Source organism: Molothrus ater, chromosome 8 (genome assembly GCF_012460135.2).
Source record: "Molothrus ater isolate BHLD 08-10-18 breed brown headed cowbird chromosome 8, BPBGC_Mater_1.1, whole genome shotgun sequence".
In the NCBI taxonomy this organism is placed as follows: Eukaryota; Metazoa; Chordata; class Aves; order Passeriformes; family Icteridae; genus Molothrus; species Molothrus ater.
The window spans coordinates 15,949,852-15,970,091 of record NC_050485.2 but is presented as its reverse complement, the minus strand read 5'-3'; the positions used below and the strand labels follow the sequence as shown (position 1 = coordinate 15,970,091).

Here is a 20,240-nt window from a genome sequence, read left to right as displayed (position 1 = left end):
CAGGAATTCTTCTAATATTATATTCTAAAAAACTAAGTTCTCTGTTTTGTGTTATTTTCATTTTTTATCAAGGGCTTCCCTCTGCTAACTAGTAATTAGCAGAGAACTTAGTTCCAAACAGTTTTAAGGAATTAAATTCTTTAAAGGACACAGCCCTACTGATATGGCAATAATAATTTCATCTCATAGTGCAGGCAACATCCACAGGCAGGCCTTTGGGACACCCTTTTCAACACACACTTAGCCTATTTGGGGCTTTTGGTTTTTTTTTACACCGAGGTGATCACATTAAAGGGATTGGGCACTATTGCAGTTTCATATGTTTGTACTCTTAATAATCAAGTCTAACAGTCTTAATCAAGTCTAATAGTCTTAATATATTAATAATCAAGTAACCAATACTTGATTAGCTTCACAGAGTTATGAGGAAAAAGTTTTCAACAGTTTTCAAATCCAGCAGGTGAAAACAGCCACACAAATCTGATCTGAGCTGACGTGGCACACCAGTTACAGACACAAAACAGAGAGATTTTCTCAAGGAAAGGCAGAGCACTCCAGCCCTCCAGAAGTGACCCCCTTGAGAGAGTAAATATTAGGTGATTTTTCATCCTCTGGCAATACATTTTGTCCCCTTACACTGTACCTTGAGAACTGTCAAGGAATCCCCCACTGAAGGCTCTCATCGACAGCAGGCTAACAGCAAAGACTGATGGGCAGGTGTTACACAGCCCCAGTAAGGAGCTGTGCTACAGGCAGAAGCACTCGAGTCAGACTCAGACCAAAACTTTGGATTCTCTATTGAGAATAAACAAATATTTCCCAGCTCATCAGAATACCTTTGAATCTGCTTTTATCCACAGTAATTATTGGTTTCCACAGACCAAACAAACTTAACGCCTACAAAAAAATCAGGTACCACCCTAGCTTTTCTTAATAAAGATTTACAGTTTCAGAAAAACATAAAAGTATGAGAAAGAGTTTAACAAACACATCAAATCATATTGCTTATAAATACATTCATGTGTATATGCAGGTTCACATAAATTATCAAAAATTCCTCAAACACGCTTTTAGAAAATATCTATGTGGCTACCTAATTTCAACAGAATTTAAAATAACTGAAAAACTGAAAATCAAAGGAATTGGCTCTCTAAAGGTATGGAAAAACTAGGAATATTCCTGAACAAAAAACAATTTTTAAGTGCTTTTTAAAAATTGGAAAACAAAAGGCATAAAATCTATAATCCTCTGTAGTCAGTGCTTTTTGTTAATGTCCAGTCAATACTAATTAGTAATTACAACAATTTAAACTGGAATGTCCAAACTGGAAACATAAACTTGAATTCATACAAGGAAAACACATTTTCTTCTGGGTTTTTTTGTTTGCTTTTTGGCTTCTTTTAAAGTAGCAAACATTCCAAACTGTGCAGAAAAACTTTGACAAGCCTGTAGAAAGGGAAGTGTGCCTTAGAAGGTTTAATGCCTTATCTTTCATAAATACCTCACATTCTACTCCTGCATAACAAAGTGAAGAGTAACTTTTTCATTAAAAATAGAGTAAAAAAATGAGTGCCTGATGTAGAAGTCTAGCTGAACCAAGTCCCCACAGTGATGTTTCTCTAAGGTTGGAGATTATCACAATTTTATTAGTAAAGATAATAAGGGCTTGATATATGGAAAGGGCTTTTCAATAAATACAAGGGTTAAAAGGAAAGAAGGAAGCAAAATGATGTCAAAATGTTGGTAAAGTGTGCACAAAGCGATTATAAAGATCAGTGTGCTGATTGGAGCTGTGCAGTGCTGAAACACAAAGTGCTGCCTGTCAAACGGAAAACTACATAGAAATAGTTACAGAGATAAAAGTAAACATTTTCCATTTATGTTTCAATTTAACATTTCAAAAATACAGAAAAACTCTAAGAGATAAAGCACGATGTCTGCCTTCAAAACACCACTAATCATTACTGCTGTTCTGGGAAGGTCAACATCCAAAAAAATTATAGAAAAAAGCATCTGCATATTAAATTTATTTGGCCTTTTTTCCCAAGTGTTTTCAGAAAGAGAGTATGCATGAGAAATAATGTTTGTCTCTAAAGATGAAAACTGCATCTATTGAAACACTATATTGCATACCTTGTCAAAAATGTCCCAAAATAAACCACAAATTAAGTAAAATACAAGCACTTTTATATTTTGAACTACTGATTAAGGTATTCAATGTTGTTCTTCATAGACCAAATAGGTCCAACTACCCCAAGTCAGCAGCAGGTTGATATTGTGCCAATAAAACCAGCATTTCTGGGGTTTCATCTCCTTGCTAGTGTCTGAAGACATACCAGTGTCCCTGCATTTCTCGTGGACAGGAATTACTATGAAAAACTATTTCTCACTTTTGTGAAAGAAAAATATTAACAATTTTCAAGGCTTTTTGCAGCATAGAAATGACCCAGATCTTAATCATTCTGCTATACATTGTAGGTGTTTTCTCACCAGCCCTGACTGGCAAGAAATATGACTGGATGTAGAGACCTGTGCTGTACAAATCCCCAACCCCAGCCACTGTGAAACTGGAGAGCAGAACATACCTATTTGTGCTGCCCATTTGCATTGCATACCAACTCAACAATCAAACTCAAACAATTTTAACTCAACAATCTGTCACAGAGGAGAGAAGAGGTATGGGAAAGGGACCATTTTTTATCCGAGATCTAAAGCCATTTTTCCACAACCTGGTCCCTCCCATTTGGGTCTCCCAGCACTCCTGGAGCCTTCCAACACTGCCCAAAGCCAAACCTGTGCCAGTGCCAAACACTGCAGGGTGAAGCAGAGTGCTGTCAGAAGTGGCATCCCACCCTTTCATTCCCAGGGAACCAAAGCATCCCCCACTGTCCAGGGATGATGCAGTTAAAAACATCCAAACAAACCATCCTCCATAGTGCTATGAAACAATTCCAACCCCAATACACTCTTAAAATCAACAGACAAAAATAACAACCTTACTCTCCTGCTGTCTCTTCTTCCCCCCTTTCACTAAGAGACATCTTCAGTAAAAAAAAAATCTTTAATCATGAGGAAAAAAAATAGGGAGATGAATTAAACACTTGATATCTATGCATATCCCACTCTCAGAAGACAACAACAACTTTCATGCAGGAATCCTCTAGGTGTAAACATATTAAACTTTCAATCATTGGTATACAAGGGCATTAGAGAAAAGGAGCATTACCTAAGGCAGAATTACCTCCCAGTCATAATGTTTGCCATATAAGCATCTGGGTGCAATGAAACAGAGACCAACACAATGGGAACTCAAAATTAATATGGCAGGATAGGACTGAGATTATGCAATTATTACCATTTTAATACACACTGGAAAGCAGAAACAAGCTCTCAATTATCAAAATGTCTCAGGGAGTGAGAACTAACATAGAAAGCCTCACTGCTGTATTACAATTACATCTCTTCAGGGCTGCATACCTTTTGTCACTTGCCTTAATAGCAATATCAAACACTACAGATGACAGAAATAAAATTGTGGAGGGCTTTATTATCAATCATTTTAAGCTTCCAACAGTAAACAAGAGTGTTCAAGCAGGAAGACCAGTGCAGCAAAACAAATGTCCCTCCATGGTCTACCAAGCTCCCATTTTTCTAACATACGGACATTCAGGTTGAAGTCCTTCAAAATGTGATTAAATTCACAGTAAAATATTCTATGCTCTCACAATTTCAAACATCTTAACATCACATCTAATTTTTATCTTTTAATTTAAGTTAGGAAATATTTTAATCCTTAAAAAGATGTTGATTTTGTCCTTGAGACAAGTTCTTCAGGTAATTTTACTTCAGTATCGTCTAAGTTAGAACATATTTTACCTTGACTATCATCAGAATTTACAGCCAACCTTCTCCAGTATTTATCAGCTTGCCTGACTTTAATTATAATATGCATGGAGCTAATGGAGCTAACTTCCAACACCACATCTATCAGTCTCATCTCTCAGAAGCTCTCAGCAAAGCCTAAGCATGAATGCTACCTCAGGTAACGTGGATTTCCTTGCACCTCCCAGTTTGATCATCCATTAATAACAGAGAGTTGGCTGACCAGGGAGATGGCAGGACAAGACACTTCATACATCCAGCACATGGTGAAGGCAGCATTACCTCGGAAGCCCCTGACAACAGACTGCCTGGCACACACTGTGTGGTGTGATGGAAATCTTACACTTCCATCCGAAATACCAGAGAAAGAGAAGAAAAAGCAAGATGAGAAGAAAACACTAAGAGGTACTCAGCTCAGAGCACTCAAACACACAAACTCCAATGGGCTTGCCACATATTTGGTGTTCACAAATCAACATCACATTACCTACAAAACCTGACCTTGCCAAAACCATTCACTCTTCAGGACAGACCAAACACAACAAATTAAATCTGAAAAGCAAAATGGTAAACAGAGGTAACAGGGTTACCTTGAAACAAAGCTGTAACTGAAAACCTTTAAGCTCTAACAACTACAGGCAGGACTCATTACCAGTGGGTTCTGTGTTGGCTTTTTAACATGTGCGCTTGCAAAGATGATACACACACCTCACATTTGTGCTGTGTGTGCACAAAAGAAATAGCACAAGGAATTGTGCAGTTTCAATGACGGTATGCTCCTACAAAGACTGAGTGCTATGCATTAGTTCCTACCCTCCAACTTCATAAAACTGACTTGCTTGGGAGCCTGAAAAGCTAGATGTTGATTTGCAAAAACAAAAAAAAAAACCACCAACAAAAATCCCAAGAAATTTGTATTTTTTTCCCAGAAATACCACCTTTATCCATGTGTCTAACTGGTACCAAACCAAACTCCTATTTCCACAAGTTTGGGGTTTTTTCTGTATTTATGCTACCTCTGTATTTAAAGCTCAATTTCTAATTATAGCTCCCAAGTGACATTCATCAGGACAAGCATGAACTATCTTTGCTCTTCATTTACACACAGATCTACACATCTGTACACGTATATGCACACATATGTAGAGCAATAAGTAACAACACTTGGTGTCAGCATGAGGACACGAGTAAAAACACAAAAAATGCCCCCCAAAATAGTCTCAGCACATATGTTCACGTGTCTTTTTCTCCTACCCTTTACATCACCAGTCAGTCTCAGCAGTGGGCGGGCAGCTCTAAGGACAGACATGCCAAACCAACAGAGCTCTCCCAAAAAGCTGGCTCTGCTTTGTTAGCTGCCGTGCCACTGTATAGGCAGCTGTTGTGTAGATTGCAGGGGAAGGAAGACAACCAGCTCCTGATTAGCCTCCAATTAATGTTGCCCAAATGATTCCACAGCTCTTCCCATTGTGAGGGCAAGCTCAAGCAAAGGACAGAGTAATAACCCAGTCCTCACGACTTGCATTCCAGTGAAGCCTCAGAAGCAGCATATGATTACAAAGGGAGAAAGGCAAATCATTTCCAAGCTCTGACTTGCAGCCTCAGCAAGTAAAGTGAGATATAAACCCCAGTGCATAGTGTGGCAGTTGTTATGGCTTTTTACCAATTACCTCTAATAGGGATGTTTCCATTTCCCCATGGCTGTGTGAAGCAAGGAGAGAGACAAAGCCTGTACCTTAAATAGAAACACTAACTACAAAGTGCATGGCTGTCAGATGAACCACAAATGAACACAGAAGCCACTTCAGACTTAATAAATACTGATCACTTCCTCACCCTCAATACAAGGAGAACAAAACTGCCTGCAAGTACAGTAAGGCCCCTCCTGAAGCTTGTAGTTCAGAGAAGGATCCCCTTTGTTTCAATAATCTCTTGCTGAATTAAGCCCTTTGGGTCAAGGTGTCAAAAAGAGGAGGAAGTGCCTTCTCCAACAGGAATGTTAACAAATACAACCCCTATTATGAATCAATACTCAGAGTTTCTTTTCAAAACTGATGACAAAGTGGGGCACACCACCTTTTCTTGGAAAGGATTCACGTGAAAACTAAATTTTGGCTTGGCTTCTGTTACTGCCATTTTTGTAAGAAACGTTAAGGGACGGGACTTCAGCTCAACCCTCACCACAGCCATTAACCTCATTTGTGATAAATGTTAGCCAGTCTTAAAAAAGCAAGCTAATCTAAACCACACAAACAACCTGTGACGTGAACATTTGGAATGGAAAAGCTGTGGAAAAGTCACAGGGATGCAACCACTGCTTGCTGCTACAAACCATGTGGTAACCACAAGGTTATGGGCCATGAGTGTAAACCTGACTGACAGGTTAAATTGATGTATGGAAGAGTCCCTTAAATTTCATTAAAATTAAGTCTTGTCACATTTTTCAAGAATGTCTTGGTAAAAATGTATTCAAACTGTGAAACAATCTGTAGACCAAGCTCTGCAATTGCTTTAAAAGCCAATGAAAATTCGTCATCTCCCTGACACTGAAATTCCAACTACTTCTCATTGGCAATTGTCATTCAAAGCATAGAGATGAAGCATCTTGCCAGCTTCTGTGGTCTTTAAGTTTAATGACTATTTGGCCTTAATTTTATTGTAAACATATGATATTTCATGTAAGTCAGTAAAGTTCTGTAAGAGACTCCCCACCATGAGACAGGCTGTGGGCAGAGTCTGTTGTCCGACAACATGGCTACATCCTACACAAGATTTTCTAATGAAAAACTCACTTGTGGATGCATTAACATGTTTCAAAAAAATAAACTAGCAATTACCATCACACATTACCACTTCTATACAATTACCACAGTAATTAACAGCAATAAACATTAAATCTTGAAAATACTTCTTTCAGATCATTATCAGAGTCTTTCGTTTTTCCTTTAAATAAATAAATAAAGATATTTTCCCCTAACGCCACAGCTCTTTAACACATAAAGAATTAGCTAAAGAGAAAGCAGACATCCTCCCACCCAAGACATATGGGAAAACAAAGCTATTTGCATATATCCCCACAGGTCTCCTTTTGCTTGCCAATTTCCAGTCTTTAAACCATTATTAAGGGAAAAAACATTCTGCTGCTTATTTTGGTTAGTGTGTTCTGCTAAAGAGAATACTCAACTCAATATTTTTTTATCATTTTTTTTCCAGTTAGATTAGTAACACAAATAAGAACATTCAGGAGCATGTTGATCTAAACATCACCAAAATCACTCTCACTCACATGCAAAAACCATAGGTATTCTTACTCTCATTTTCTAATCAATCCATGATAAAAAAACATGGGTCTACAGATCTCTGCTGAAGCAATACTTGAAAAGCAACAGTGAGCACAACTAGGAGGAAATTCAGCAAAGCTTTTTGTTTTCTAAACAATCGTTCAGAATCCCCAAATGATTGTCTAACACTAACTTTCATCATTATTAAAAACCAAATATCTAATTAGCTACTGTTTTATTAGACAGCAAGGGTAATCCTTCTTCATATATTAATATTAAAAACCTGGTATGAAAATGCAATTCTCTCTTGTAAAGGGTCAGAGTTCCTCAAATACTCCCCCCTGCCTGAGGTGATTATTAGCTCTGTAAGGATGTCCCTTCCCCTCAGGTGGTATTGCCAGCCCCTCTGCAGCAGAAGGATCTCAAATTTGTTTGGTTTTATTATAAAGTGATTAATAAATTTCATTAAGTCTCAAGCAAAGGAAAAGTCCATCTGCAGAGGAATTTAAAAATATGACCAAGAGAAAGTTAGATCTTGCATTAACCATGATTAAATTCAAATATATTTAGTAGATCCTAAACCATCACAATAACTACTGTAGACTCAGGTTTTTAGAACTTTTGTAGAGATGGTTTACTCCATTCCAATCCATGACACAATATAAGAATAACAACAATTCTTCCTGACATCAGCTGAGGAAGATGAAACACAGAAGGTTAATTAGCACACAAAAGGGATTAAACACTGAAACATTGGGAACAAACCCCTTCCTGAGCAGCAGCACTCACTAGTCCTGTGACTTTGTGTCTGATGTTTGGAATACCTCATGTTTAACAACATCTGATTAAAGCTTTCAGTACCCTCGGATACTCTGCAAGACCCTTTTCTTCTGGAAAGCCCTGGCGTCAAACCTAAGCGAGCACCTGCTGCTGGGTCGATTCTTTGCTGTCTAAGAGTCTGCAATCAAGTTCACAGTTCAACCTTAAGCACAGTAGAACTTCAGAGCTCTCTATTGCCTTGATCACCTGTATTTTGTAAACATATGGAATTCAGAAAAACATCTGGATTTCAACAAGACTTTTCAGTCATTTTTCAGGCTAGTGGCACATCAGCTCTTACATAATTTGAGAAAAAGTAATAAATTTTGCAAATTTATTATTTAAACCAACTAAGTCCAGATTCTTGAACCTAAACAAGAAAATAGATCTCAGTCTTAAAAACAAAGTTCCTTCTCTTCTTCCCCCCAAAAGTGAAGCTTTTAGCTAATTTTTACCCTGGTGATTTTTTTTAATGAAGTGCAGTGGCATTGCTGAGTTAGTGAAATTAAGCCCCTCTGCCATCTTTACCATAGCTAAGCACAGAAAGGGAAACAGAAAAAACTCATTGCTAACTTTGAAGTTTGCTATCTTGCCACTTTACTAACTGGTCAGTTGTTTTTGTATTCAAGCACAGCACATTATAAACCATCAAACACCTTTCTGAGGCATCTGTCTGAAGAGACCATAAATGTCTTACTGTTCTCTGGCATAACCAAAGAAATATTCAAAACTTCTCTTACTCCTAATTAGTTATTTTTCTGTCTAAACCAGATCCAAAGGGAACTGGCTAAATAATAGCAATCTGAACAGGAAGAGGATGGTCTGAGATTCTCCCCAAAAGCACTTCCAACCCCTAGTGCCATCACACCACTGTCACATCTCCCTGAAGCCAGTATGTGGTTACTGGGAGCTGCTGAACTTGCCAAACTCACTTGTCTCTGGGCTTGAAGGCTCTCCTTCTACCATAATTTGGAATTTTCTTTCTTTCCAATGATTTAATTAGGATTTGAGGGAAAGAAAACTTAAATACACCTGTCATGAGTACTCAGTCAAACCCACTAATTGGCCAATAACCCAGCATTTTAAATGTTCCTCTTTGCTCGCCTCCCACCCTTCCCATTGCAAGGCTGCCCTTGTTATTCCTATTTTAGTACTCTAATATATTGTTTCACTTAATTACAGCTTGTCCAGACTTATATGGCTGCACAGGATGGGAGAGAATAAAAGATATACAGCACCACAAAGACTCCCACAGATACTTCTTTATACAGAAAAGCCACAGAATGTCACCAAATGCTCCTTGCTAAATAGGGAGAGCACTTTGGGTGGTCCAAACTACTTTTTAATAATTTGATGCACTCGTATATACTTCCATACATAAGGCAATCATTACAAAGCATCCTTAATGCAAAGCAACAGAGAAAATCTTCACTGAAAAGAAAAGCACACTGCTGTTCCTTCAGCCAAGATTTCTACTGCACCACAAGGGCCTGGTGGGGTGTCCAGTTAGGTGTTGGTGCTCAGGCTGTGCTGACTCATGAATACAATGCCAGAATTTGACCTTTAATTATTCTTCCACAGCAGGAAGGATTATTATCCCTATTACAAAAATAAATGACAGTTCCTTCCTGTAAAGATTCTGTCATTTGAAGGAGAAAGGTGATTACAGAGAAATGTTGGTCCTAGTTAATGGATTATTCCTTTCTTAACAAAGTTCCCCCGACATTATTATATGGCTTTTGGGAGATGAGATATGTCTTAATTCCTGTTAATGGCAATGTCAAATATTCATGCAAGTGGGCCAAAGCAAAATGACTTTGAGAATTACTGAGGAACTGCATTAGGACAAGTGAGATCACTGGGTTATGGCCCATTATGCAAAGAAGGCTTTTGTACTCCAGGCACTGGATGTTGCTTGGTTTTTTGGTATAAACATAACAATTCTTCTATTGCACAGTTTCTGTATTTGCCTGACTCCCCATGCATGCTTTGCTAGAAGATACTTTGCTCTTGATGTAAGCAAGCAGTGGCCAGAAGCAGAGCAGAGGAAATCACTCTGACTTTGGAAATGAAATTCAAGCCAGCCATAACACACACCAGCACTAAATCACTATCCTGAGCTCCCTTCCTCATCTGCTATGCAACAGTTGAAGATTTATCCACCCCAAGGTTTGATTCTTGCTGATGGATGAAGTAGGGTGCTGGGAAGGCCATGGAGCAGGTGACCTTGAGTGACATCATGCAGTGCTAATTACAGGATTATACAGCTGGTGAAGAGTCTGGAGCCAAGTGCCATAGGAGCACCTCATGGAGCTGTGAGTGTCTAGCCTGGAGAAAAGCAGTCTCACAGGAGACCTCTCCTCTCCCTGCAAATACCTGAAAGGAGGTTGCCACCAGGTGGGGGTCCCTCTCTTCTACCATGTAACAAGGGAGAGGTCAATGAGAAATGGCCTCAAGTTGCATGAGGGGAGGTTTAGATTGCATATCAGGAAAAACCTCTTCACTGAAAGGATCACCAAAGCCCAGAACAGGGTGCCCAGGGAAGCAGTGCAGTTGGTGGAGTCACCATCCCTGAAGGCATTTAAAAGACCTGTAGACATGGCACTTAGGGACATGGTTGATATTTAGACTTTATGATCTTAAAGGTCTTTTTCTAACCTAAATGATTCAATGAAGTGGGGACTGCCAATAGTTCCTGAACCCATAAGACATTCCAAATTGATGAACTCAACTACTGTCTCCAAATAGTGTGACAGTAGCTGTTGCCATTTAGTGCTCTCCCATAACAGGGAAAAATCAATTAAATTATTCCAAGGGATGTCCCAGCTCAATTTTTGTCTCTTTCTTGAAGCCCTCTATAATTCTCCCATATGGCTTTGTAAGAAACAGTCTATTTGAGTCTTGGTTATTAAACCAGGAGAACACTAAAACAAAATATCCAGTATTTAAAAAGTATCTCTGTAGGACTCAATGTTCCCCAGTAGTGAGACTAATCCTATTTATTCAATTTGTACACAAAAAAAAAGGCATTATTTCCACTTAAACAAATGCTATCATAAGATGATGAATATTAAATCCCTCTCCAATAGAACTCAGGCATTCAGATTACATTGGTAATGGGCTCTGACTCTGAAAAATCCAAACTTGGAAACATTTTTTCCTCTGCTTTTTATTTAATTTTTACAGTCTAATGCTGCATTTTCTCCTCAAATGATTGAAATTACTCTTAAAATAACTCCCAGAGCACCAGATTCAAACATTAAATACATAAGAAAGTAAATGCAGAAGGTATAAAAGGCCCACATAGCTCAATGAAGAGCAAAACTCTGCCCCCTTTGCACATGTCTGGCTGGGAAATGCAATTTGTGCAGCTGTGCACAGCTAGCTAGACATTGAAAACGGTTTGGACAGGGTGCTGAAGAAAGCCAGAAAACCCACACAAAGGTTGAGCCATAAGAAAAATAAATAAATAAACCACAGAAATGTGAGAAGGAGAAGGAATGGGATTTCTGTCTCAATAAGGAAAACAGAAAGTGGTAGGAAGCCACATCAACTCTTAACTGGGTAAAACAAACCAGAAACAGTCTCCAAACAGGGAAGAACCCAAAGAAGTTCTGCCCATAGTGGCATCAGAAGGATTCCTGGGGGACTGGGCAAAGGCACAAAAGGAGCAGAGGAAATGTGTCCTTGATTCTGCATATGAATGGACTCATGCACACGTTTACACACAAGTGTATACATATGCATGTATATAAACAGACACACCTACTATTTTTCTTGAAATTCACACATAAATATCTCTCTATATATATTTCTGTATCTAAATCTACCCATACATATGTGTGTGTATGCATGTATGTGGATCCACACAGATGAATCCTCTCCCCTGCTGTTTTCATGAAAGCCAGTGGGGATTGGGAACTTATTCAAAGCTCATTGCAAATTGAGATATCTGAATATATTTTCTCAGAATGATGTCACTGCCTGAAGCCCTGCATACATCCTCCAGGACAAACTTCTACCTTTCTGTTCAATGTCCAGCTATGCTTTCATCCAACAACTTCCAAGTGCATGTGTAAGCATTCAGTCCCTAACAAATCTGAATTGAAGAGACTCCCTTTCTGGAATGGGGTCCTCAGATTCCCCGCTCAAGTACACCAAATCATCCTTGCATTTCTCCTTGTCTTTTTCACACACCTGAACAAACTGTTGAGCTTCATGCCATCAGTCTAACTCAAGAGATTCTATCTACCTTCACTCAGGGAAACAAAGTCAAGAACTTAGGCCTTCCACGGATGACATCTACATTTCTCAAAGACTTCTCTGTCCAAAATGAATTAATTTGCACCCTCTGGTTCCAGGCTGCTGAAGTTGCCCTTTCTCTAGATAGTGTGTGCTGTATTATTCTGTTTCAGAATATAAAGGGAGGAAAACAGAATCACCAATAGCCCCAGTTTCTACAAAGTTAAGCCTGAAGACTGGTCACTAAAATGAAAATAGTTTAAAAAGAGACATTAAAGAATGACCAACGAGAGCTTTCAGAACTGGATTAATAATCACTTTTGACCAGATGACTGAGCTGAAAAACTGGTTGAAAACTGCTTCTAATAACACCTTTCATTTCCCTTTCTCATGAGCATCCACCCAGACAGAGATTTCTCAAGTCTTTTAAGATTAAGTGATTTTAAAAATACCTATTTTGAATACAAAGTGCACAAACCTTCTGTTCTGAAAGTGTTGGTCCTGGGGGTTTTGAATTTTTTAAAAGAACTTGCATCATCTCTTTGCAAAACATTTTTCAAACTATTTCAAAGCTCAGAATTATTTCCTGAACTTGCCTTGAATTTTTGAGTGACATAAGATGCCTGAAACTGCCCAAACTCTTGGTCCAGAGATCTCTGACCAGTTTTTGCTACCACTGAAGTTTACAGGAAAGCTGTGATAGGACACATTGAGAATAAAGGCTGTACCATAACTTCAAGATCATTTGTATATCACATCAGGCATTGTCCTGGAAGCATTTAATATGTTTTATGGGAAACAACCACTGCCCATGCTCCCATACGTTGCTAGGAATTATGGGGATTAGAGAGGGGGAAATCTCACTGCTGCTATTAGCACACACACTCCATACCTTAAAAATCAAAGTACTAAAAGTAATGTATAAGTAATAATTGGAAGTGAAATTGACTTTCTTTAATTACATTTGGTGTTATATACTGTGATGCATTACTAAATAAAAAGAAATATCATGACAAATGACAAAAATCCATGCTTAATTTAAGCAGACCAATTACTTTAAGTGCTGCCACAGTCAGAAAAGTGATTCAAGGATAACACAATTCCATTTCTTCAATAGCTTCCAGATCAAATTCAATGTAAAAGTCAAAAGGTCATTTTTTTTTTCTCTACCCCATGGTATTACAAACTCCCTGTTGGACCTGGAGAACTTGGCTGAATTCTTTCTTTCCTGGCATTCTCTGCAGCTGCAATGATGATCATACATTAAAAGACAAAAAATCTTTACAGGAAAGTCTTGATTTTTTCCAGGCAGATTTTATACAAGTCTGGAAACTAGACATCCAGTGTGCACTTATGCCTGAATAACTAGGTCCTGCAGAAATTGTGTAGAATAAATACTCAGGCAATTCTGTTTCTTGCTGGGTGAAAAGGTGCTTAGCCCCAGTCCATCCCTCCCCTTTATTAGCCTCATACAGCAGCATCAGTGCAGAGGTGGCTGAGGATTCCCTCCCTAAGTGATTGCTGTTGCAGACTGATGAGCATAAAGAAGTTACATTTCTCTGCAGCTGGCTGCCTAAAGTCCATATATCTTACCGCTTAAACAGCAATCTCAATTCAAGCTTCTCCACAACAGTTCCAGCTGGGAGGCACCAACCAGTTGGAAGAAAACCAGGTATTTTTAATAACACAGGCAAACTCTTATCAGCACAGCTCATGCAGGACAAGTCAGACACTTCCAGGCAGTGTCAGATTTGCTGAAGAGACACCTACCAACACAGGCGCAGGTGGCTCAGCACCTCAGGTGTCACATTGCTTGTATTTATGTTAAGCAAGGCATGCTCACTGGAAATATGGCAGCCCCAGTAATGCAGAAGTGGTTGTCTGGCAGCTGAAATCATGACACAGAAAGCAGTAGATAAGTTATAAACAAACAAGGATAAAAGAAAACTTAAAGCAGGTAAGGTGAAAGTAGCTCATATGCAAATGCTCTGTATGCTTCTTTTTTGTTGTGACAGTCAATGTTTCACATCACAAGGGATTTGCAGTGCTCCACGTGGACTGTGCAAATGCATGCATTTCTCAATTTTCATTACATTCCTCTGCAAATTAAATATATGCAAGGGTAGCAGCCTGCACAAAGGAATCTTGACAAAAGACAGACCATTCCAGGACCAATATATCTTGCTGTAAAACTATTAATAGCACAATTCCTGTAATTTACAATCATGGCTGAGGCCCTTGACAGGCAGGACTCAGAAATGAAATTGCCACATAATCGCTGTGGGAAACTCAGCTTCCCACAAAACCCGTCATACCAAAAATTAAGTTCCTTCCACATAGCAAGATTGATCAAGTAGCACTCAAAGTTAATGCAGCATCAATGAAAAAGAACAGACCGCTAATCTTGAGGAAAAAATTTAGAACTCAATAAGCTGTGGCCTTGGGGTTTTTCTCCTGTAGGAACCAAGCTTCATAGCTTGGTTTGGGAGGTCAAATGATATTCAAAAGTTTATTCTGTAAGACTTTTATACAACACTTTTCTTCAGCAAACAACACTCACTTATTGACAACAAAACTTAAGAATAAACTATTACAGCTACTTTTCCCACGTCTAATACCATTTTCATTGACAAAGTGGACTCATAAAGTGCCCCTATTTTATCTTACATTTTATAATACAGATATGCAGACATGTATGAAGGAAAGCAGAGACCTAATCAAACTATAGAGATAAGAAGTGTTTTTCAGTAGTAAGGTTAATCTAGTGAAAACATAGCTATTACTCACATTTCTCTTCAGAAATATGATTTAATATGCCTCATTGTTTTCATTTCACATCCAGCCTCCAAAACCCTTCTCAAATTCATTCTCTCACCACACATCTGTTTATTTGCTCACCCTAGAAGCACAGTTTCAACTGTTTATTTCCCAACCTCATCTTCTGGTGGGTGGCACCCACTGCTTTTAACTGATAGTCATTTTACAGCTTGCTAAGATTCTTTATGAAACTTGTCCCACTACCAATTTTTCTGTCAGTAAAGTTTGATTGCTGATACTTCTACATCCAGAAGGTCAGCAAAATAAAATATTAAACTTCCCAGTGGGCCTGTGCACATTGTTGCAATATATGTGGAGGCAAAAAAGATGCTCTTGTAGAGGAAAACATAATTCAAAACACATCAGCACAACTGAACCTCCTCAAGATGGCACAACAGATCAGAATTCTGTTGCAAATTCTTTTACAGCTGGGTGGACCTGGTTCCACAGAGCACCATCTGAGAGTCATTGGCAAACTTAGGGGCAGCTGGCTTTTTTCACCAAAAAATGAATGTCAGTCTCAGCAACAGCAGCCTCCCAGTGTGATCAATGGGGAGCAGGTTTCTCTGGATCTTCTGAAACCATGCACAAGCCATAAATGAGAGAAGTGGAAAAACAAGGGCTAAATCATGAAGATAAAATACCAGTATTAGCTTTTATCTTTTCTGGTATAAATACAGGGGAACTGAATGGACAATTATCAACCAATCTTTCCCCTGTTGGTGCAGCTCAGTAGGAATCTCTCAATTTCTTGTTGTAGACTTTAAGGCATTTTACTGTAAAGAACTATATCCTTTCACTGAAGTTGTGCATACATTTTTATCCATCATTTCAGTGTGAAAAAAGGCATATTTCATTGTAACACAAGAATACTAGGGGCTTGTAAGGCTGTTCAGAAACTACTCTGTGTTTCTAACAACCAAGTCCATTACTTTTCCACAGAAATTATAATTCCAAATGTATGTCAAAGAAGGGACAAGTAATAACTTTAATAAATAATTTTCATCTTCAATAGTGTGGGACGTTCTTAAAATTGTGCAATGCTATTTAGTCTCCAGAAAACCTGACAATTTCCACAAGGAGGACACCAAGGGCCTTTAGAGACCTGCAAATGAACAAATTAAAACACTAATCAAAGGAACGGTACAACTTGCAGAGACCAGGTAGAGGAGGACCACTTATTATAGGAAGCCACCAAAGCCCAGTGCTGGAAATTGTCTGTAGTCACAAATATGTCACCTCCCTCATCATGGCCTGCAGGGGACTCCTGCCCATTGGGCAGGGAGGTGCTGCTGGAGAAGCAGGAGCAGGGCTCTGTGGAAGCTCAGAACAGAGGAAAGGGCCATGCCCCTGGAGCCAGGCACCTGTTTTGGAGCTCAGCATGCAATACCCTGGGAGGTGGATTGGTTATTCATCCTCTGTTCACCAATCCATGCCCAGATCTGGCAAGGTTTACCCAGCTTCTTTATGGAAACCCCTCCCACCAAATTCTTAGAAATAAAATTATTCTACTGGAATCAGCCTAAGATGGATGTCACATCCATGAGGAGAAGGAGAGGAAAGAGCAGCTGCAATGCACACCACACTCCCCACAGGAGAAGAATGCCTGTGGCAATCTTCCATAACCTTAATGTCTTACAGATACAGCCTGTGCCAAATAGAAAAGATCAATTTGATCATAACTGAATTTAGAGGTACGTGAATTAAGGGTTTCAGGATTTGCTACTGAGATGTTAAGCTTTTGCAAGAAAAAAAAAGAAGACAAAGAAACACAGATGCATCACTGGAATAAGGGATACCATAGTTCAGTAAGCAGATAGGCTAGTAGCAAAAATAGCAGCTTGCACATCGAGTATCTGGGGTGTTTCTAAGACATCCTAATAAGATTATTTCTTCCCCCTTCGTTCTTGAAATAACTGTTAGAATAATTTGAACTCTTTAAACTCAATCCTCTGCTAAAGAGAAGCATTCTCATCACTACCACAAGGCCACCAAAAGAACACCCACCACATACCTTGTGACTTCTGCTTTCAAAGCATTCACTGTTCAAGCATTACAGAGGACAGTAATTACAGGACAGTTCATTTGCTGGGTTACTAGATTTTTTGAGCCTACAGATTAGCTCTACAAGCATCATGGAAGTCTTCTCATGCTTAAAACAATTCTCTGTCATTAAAAAGATGCTAAAGTCTCATTTCATTTCCTACTTAAACCCATCCTCATCATCCTCAATGTTCCTGTTAAAGGACCAGCAAATAACTATGTAGCAACTGAAAAGAGAAATCTGCACCCAAAACTCAGGATTAACCAAAACTAGCACCCAAAACTAAGTAACCAAACTTCAAAACCAAAGATGATATTTCTCTCTCACTTGCTACTGAAAATAGTAGGGAGATGGTATATAGGGAGAATGCAAATTAAGATTTATTTTGCAATGGTGGAAGATGTATAAAATCTAAACTATATATGCATAGACATACATAAGATTGTTTTTTCCTTCTGTGATTTAGCCTTAAGTTTGCTTTTTTTATATTCTGTTCATGGTACATCACCACATCAAAAGTTTTGCATCACATTTTAAAGCAAAAATGTTAGCAGGGTTTTAAAAAATACCATAGAAAATTTATTTTCCCCACTACAGATCCTGTATCCTAAGACAGGAGTGCTGAATATACCACGAGTTAAGTATTTGGAACAGTGCTCATATCAGTTGAGCAGGGGTGGGGGAGATATAAAAAAAAATGTGTACACAGTTCCCTTTCCCTCTGAGAGCCTGGCACAATGAGAGATTTGGGGTTTTATTATTCTTTATGCCTATCATAAGGTACCAAGGCAAAGACTCCTTTTCCTCAAGTTTCAGCTCAAAGGAAGAATTTTACTGAAGGAAATGCATGAGATTTAAAGAAAATGCTAACTCTACTTTTCAGCTTAATGCCAGGAATATCACTGTGAAATTTAGTCCAGACACAGAACAGTGTGTGGAAGCATGTAGAAAAAGTAATAGTTACTGTGAAAATTTATTTGTAAAGAGAACGATACTCAGCTTTGATAGAAAGCATTTTCTAGAACAAGTAGAGACCATGCTGAACTTCCTTGCACATCTATGTGACCCCTGCTGATCAATGTCAACACTTGATTAATATTTCACTGAAAAAGTGTGAGAAGATTCAAACTTTGTCTGTCTGGGTAGGTGTTGCTAAGCAACTTTGCTCCTTCTCTGGGAACTAGTCTTCACAGCAACCTTTCCTTCAAGACAAAGACCTGCATCCACTCGAAACACTTTGTCAGTGAAAAACCCAGCACGCCATATTCCACCCTTCCCTTTCCATTTGCTCCCCACCTCCCAGCCGAGAACCCCCCAACGTGCCGGTGCCTGAAGCGCTGTCCTGCCCTTACCGTAGTCGCTGTCATAGAAGACGATGAACTTCTGCCAGCGCAGCTCGGTGACCAGCTTGAGCATGACGTCGTTGAGGCGCACGGGCGGGCGCGCGGCCAGCGTGTACTCCTCGTCCTCCAGGCTGGGGTTGAGCTGGCAGGCCGTGCGCGGGGAGCCGCCCGTGCTGCGCTGCACAAACAGGTGCGGGATGTGCATGGCGTCCGTCAGCGACTGCAGCGCGTTGGCCGACGCGCAGCCTGTCGATGTCACCAGCGCCAGGATCCCCAGGGTCATCAGGTCACAGGCTGGAGAAGAGAAGATGTAGAGCAGGGTTTGAGCGAGCTCAGCAATTCCTTCGGCCGACCTCGATGCCAAGAAGGGAACGAGGAAGGTTTTGCCCTTGCCATCAACACAGAGCTGAAATTATTGCTATCAGCTGAGGCCTTTCAGAGTTAGGTGCTGTACCTTCAGAGTAGGAGAGAGTATCTGCAATCTGTCTTGGTATGCCAAAGTTGAGGACAGATAACGTAACTACTGTCAGTTCCTGAGACACGGCTGATGTGGATGGAGATTATGGCCCTTGCTTCAGGTCAGTGCTGGTGCACACAGGAACTGAATTCCCATTTTTTAAAACTCACTTCACTGCTTTAACCCCTTAATCCTTGTTGGATACACTGGATGAAGATTTTGGACAATAAATTTCCATTCCAAGGACTTGCCTCATACAGCAGAGCTTTGAGGGAATATTTAAATTGATAAAAAACATTCACTGTTTGTCTCAGAGCACTGAAAAAACAAAGGCATTCTTTAGAACCAAGACAACCCATGAATGACTAAACAATTATTAGCAACACTGTAGCTGTCCTTAAAAAGATCTGGAAAAGCACGTATAATTTAAAAACACAGCATATACATTTGACCCCATCTGTTTTTGAGAATAAACCATTATTCTCATGCTGAGTTTGAAACACAGACCGTGGAGAGGCCTGGGCAGTCTGCTCTGCTGCTCAGGACACCACACATGTCGTGTTCTTGCTGCACTTCTCCAGATCAGGCAACCTGATATTCAGTTGCAGTTAGAAAACATTTCCAGCCAGGGCCCTCAGCAGCTATTCAGTCAATAGCAGTGAGAAGGCTGTGTAAGAGTGTAAGGCAGCCAGGAATGCTGGTTTTTACTAACTCCAGTGAATAAATGGAAGCAAGTTGGCCCTGGGAGCTCAGCACAGGAGACCCTCACAGGTTAGGCTAGCACTAGGCCTGAAGGTGCCCCAGGGGCACTAGGAACTGCCTGCTCCACCTTTGAAGAGAGCTGGGGGCAAGCTCAGGGGTTCAGCAGCTGTTTCAGACCCCAAAAAGCACAAGCACAGCCTGCCCACAGGAAACCCTTCTCTGCTCCCCCTGCACAGCCAAGCTGGACAGGAGGAGACTGGAAATACTCCACAGCCCTGGGCAGTCTGCAGGAGCTCCTTAACAGTGTGTGAACAAAGAGCCTCTGGGGTGCAATTCAGAGCCCCCTGGGACACCCAGAGAGCTGAGCCAGGAAACTCAGCTTCCAGCTGGAGAAGGGAGGCTGCCCATACTGGTGCTTCCCCCTGCAAGGAGACTGCACAGGCTGGGGGACTGCAGCCACACAGCCGCTGGTGACCTGCAGCCACACTGCCACAGGTGACCTGCTGCCTCATCTCCAGTGGAAAGGCAGAAAAAAGAACACAATCTATTAAAAGCATTTATTTATCCTCCTCCAAACACCTATATCTCCACTTTCAGAGGCCAGAAAGTCAAAGGAAGTGACTGACAAATGAATAATTAATAGTTAAGTATTA

At 39.9% G+C, this 20,240-nt stretch overlaps 1 protein-coding gene across 1 annotated transcript in view; it reads right to left on the bottom strand.

The window, feature by feature from the left end:
• GRID1 (glutamate ionotropic receptor delta type subunit 1) overlaps nt 1-20,240 on the bottom strand; it is a 485,687-nt gene that overhangs the window by 273,397 nt on the left and 192,050 nt on the right. The window contains exon 3 of the mRNA XM_036385574.1: nt 18,438-18,722. Within this exon, the coding sequence (XP_036241467.1) occupies nt 18,438-18,722 (285 nt within the window). The remainder of the gene's footprint in view (nt 1-18,437; nt 18,723-20,240) is intronic.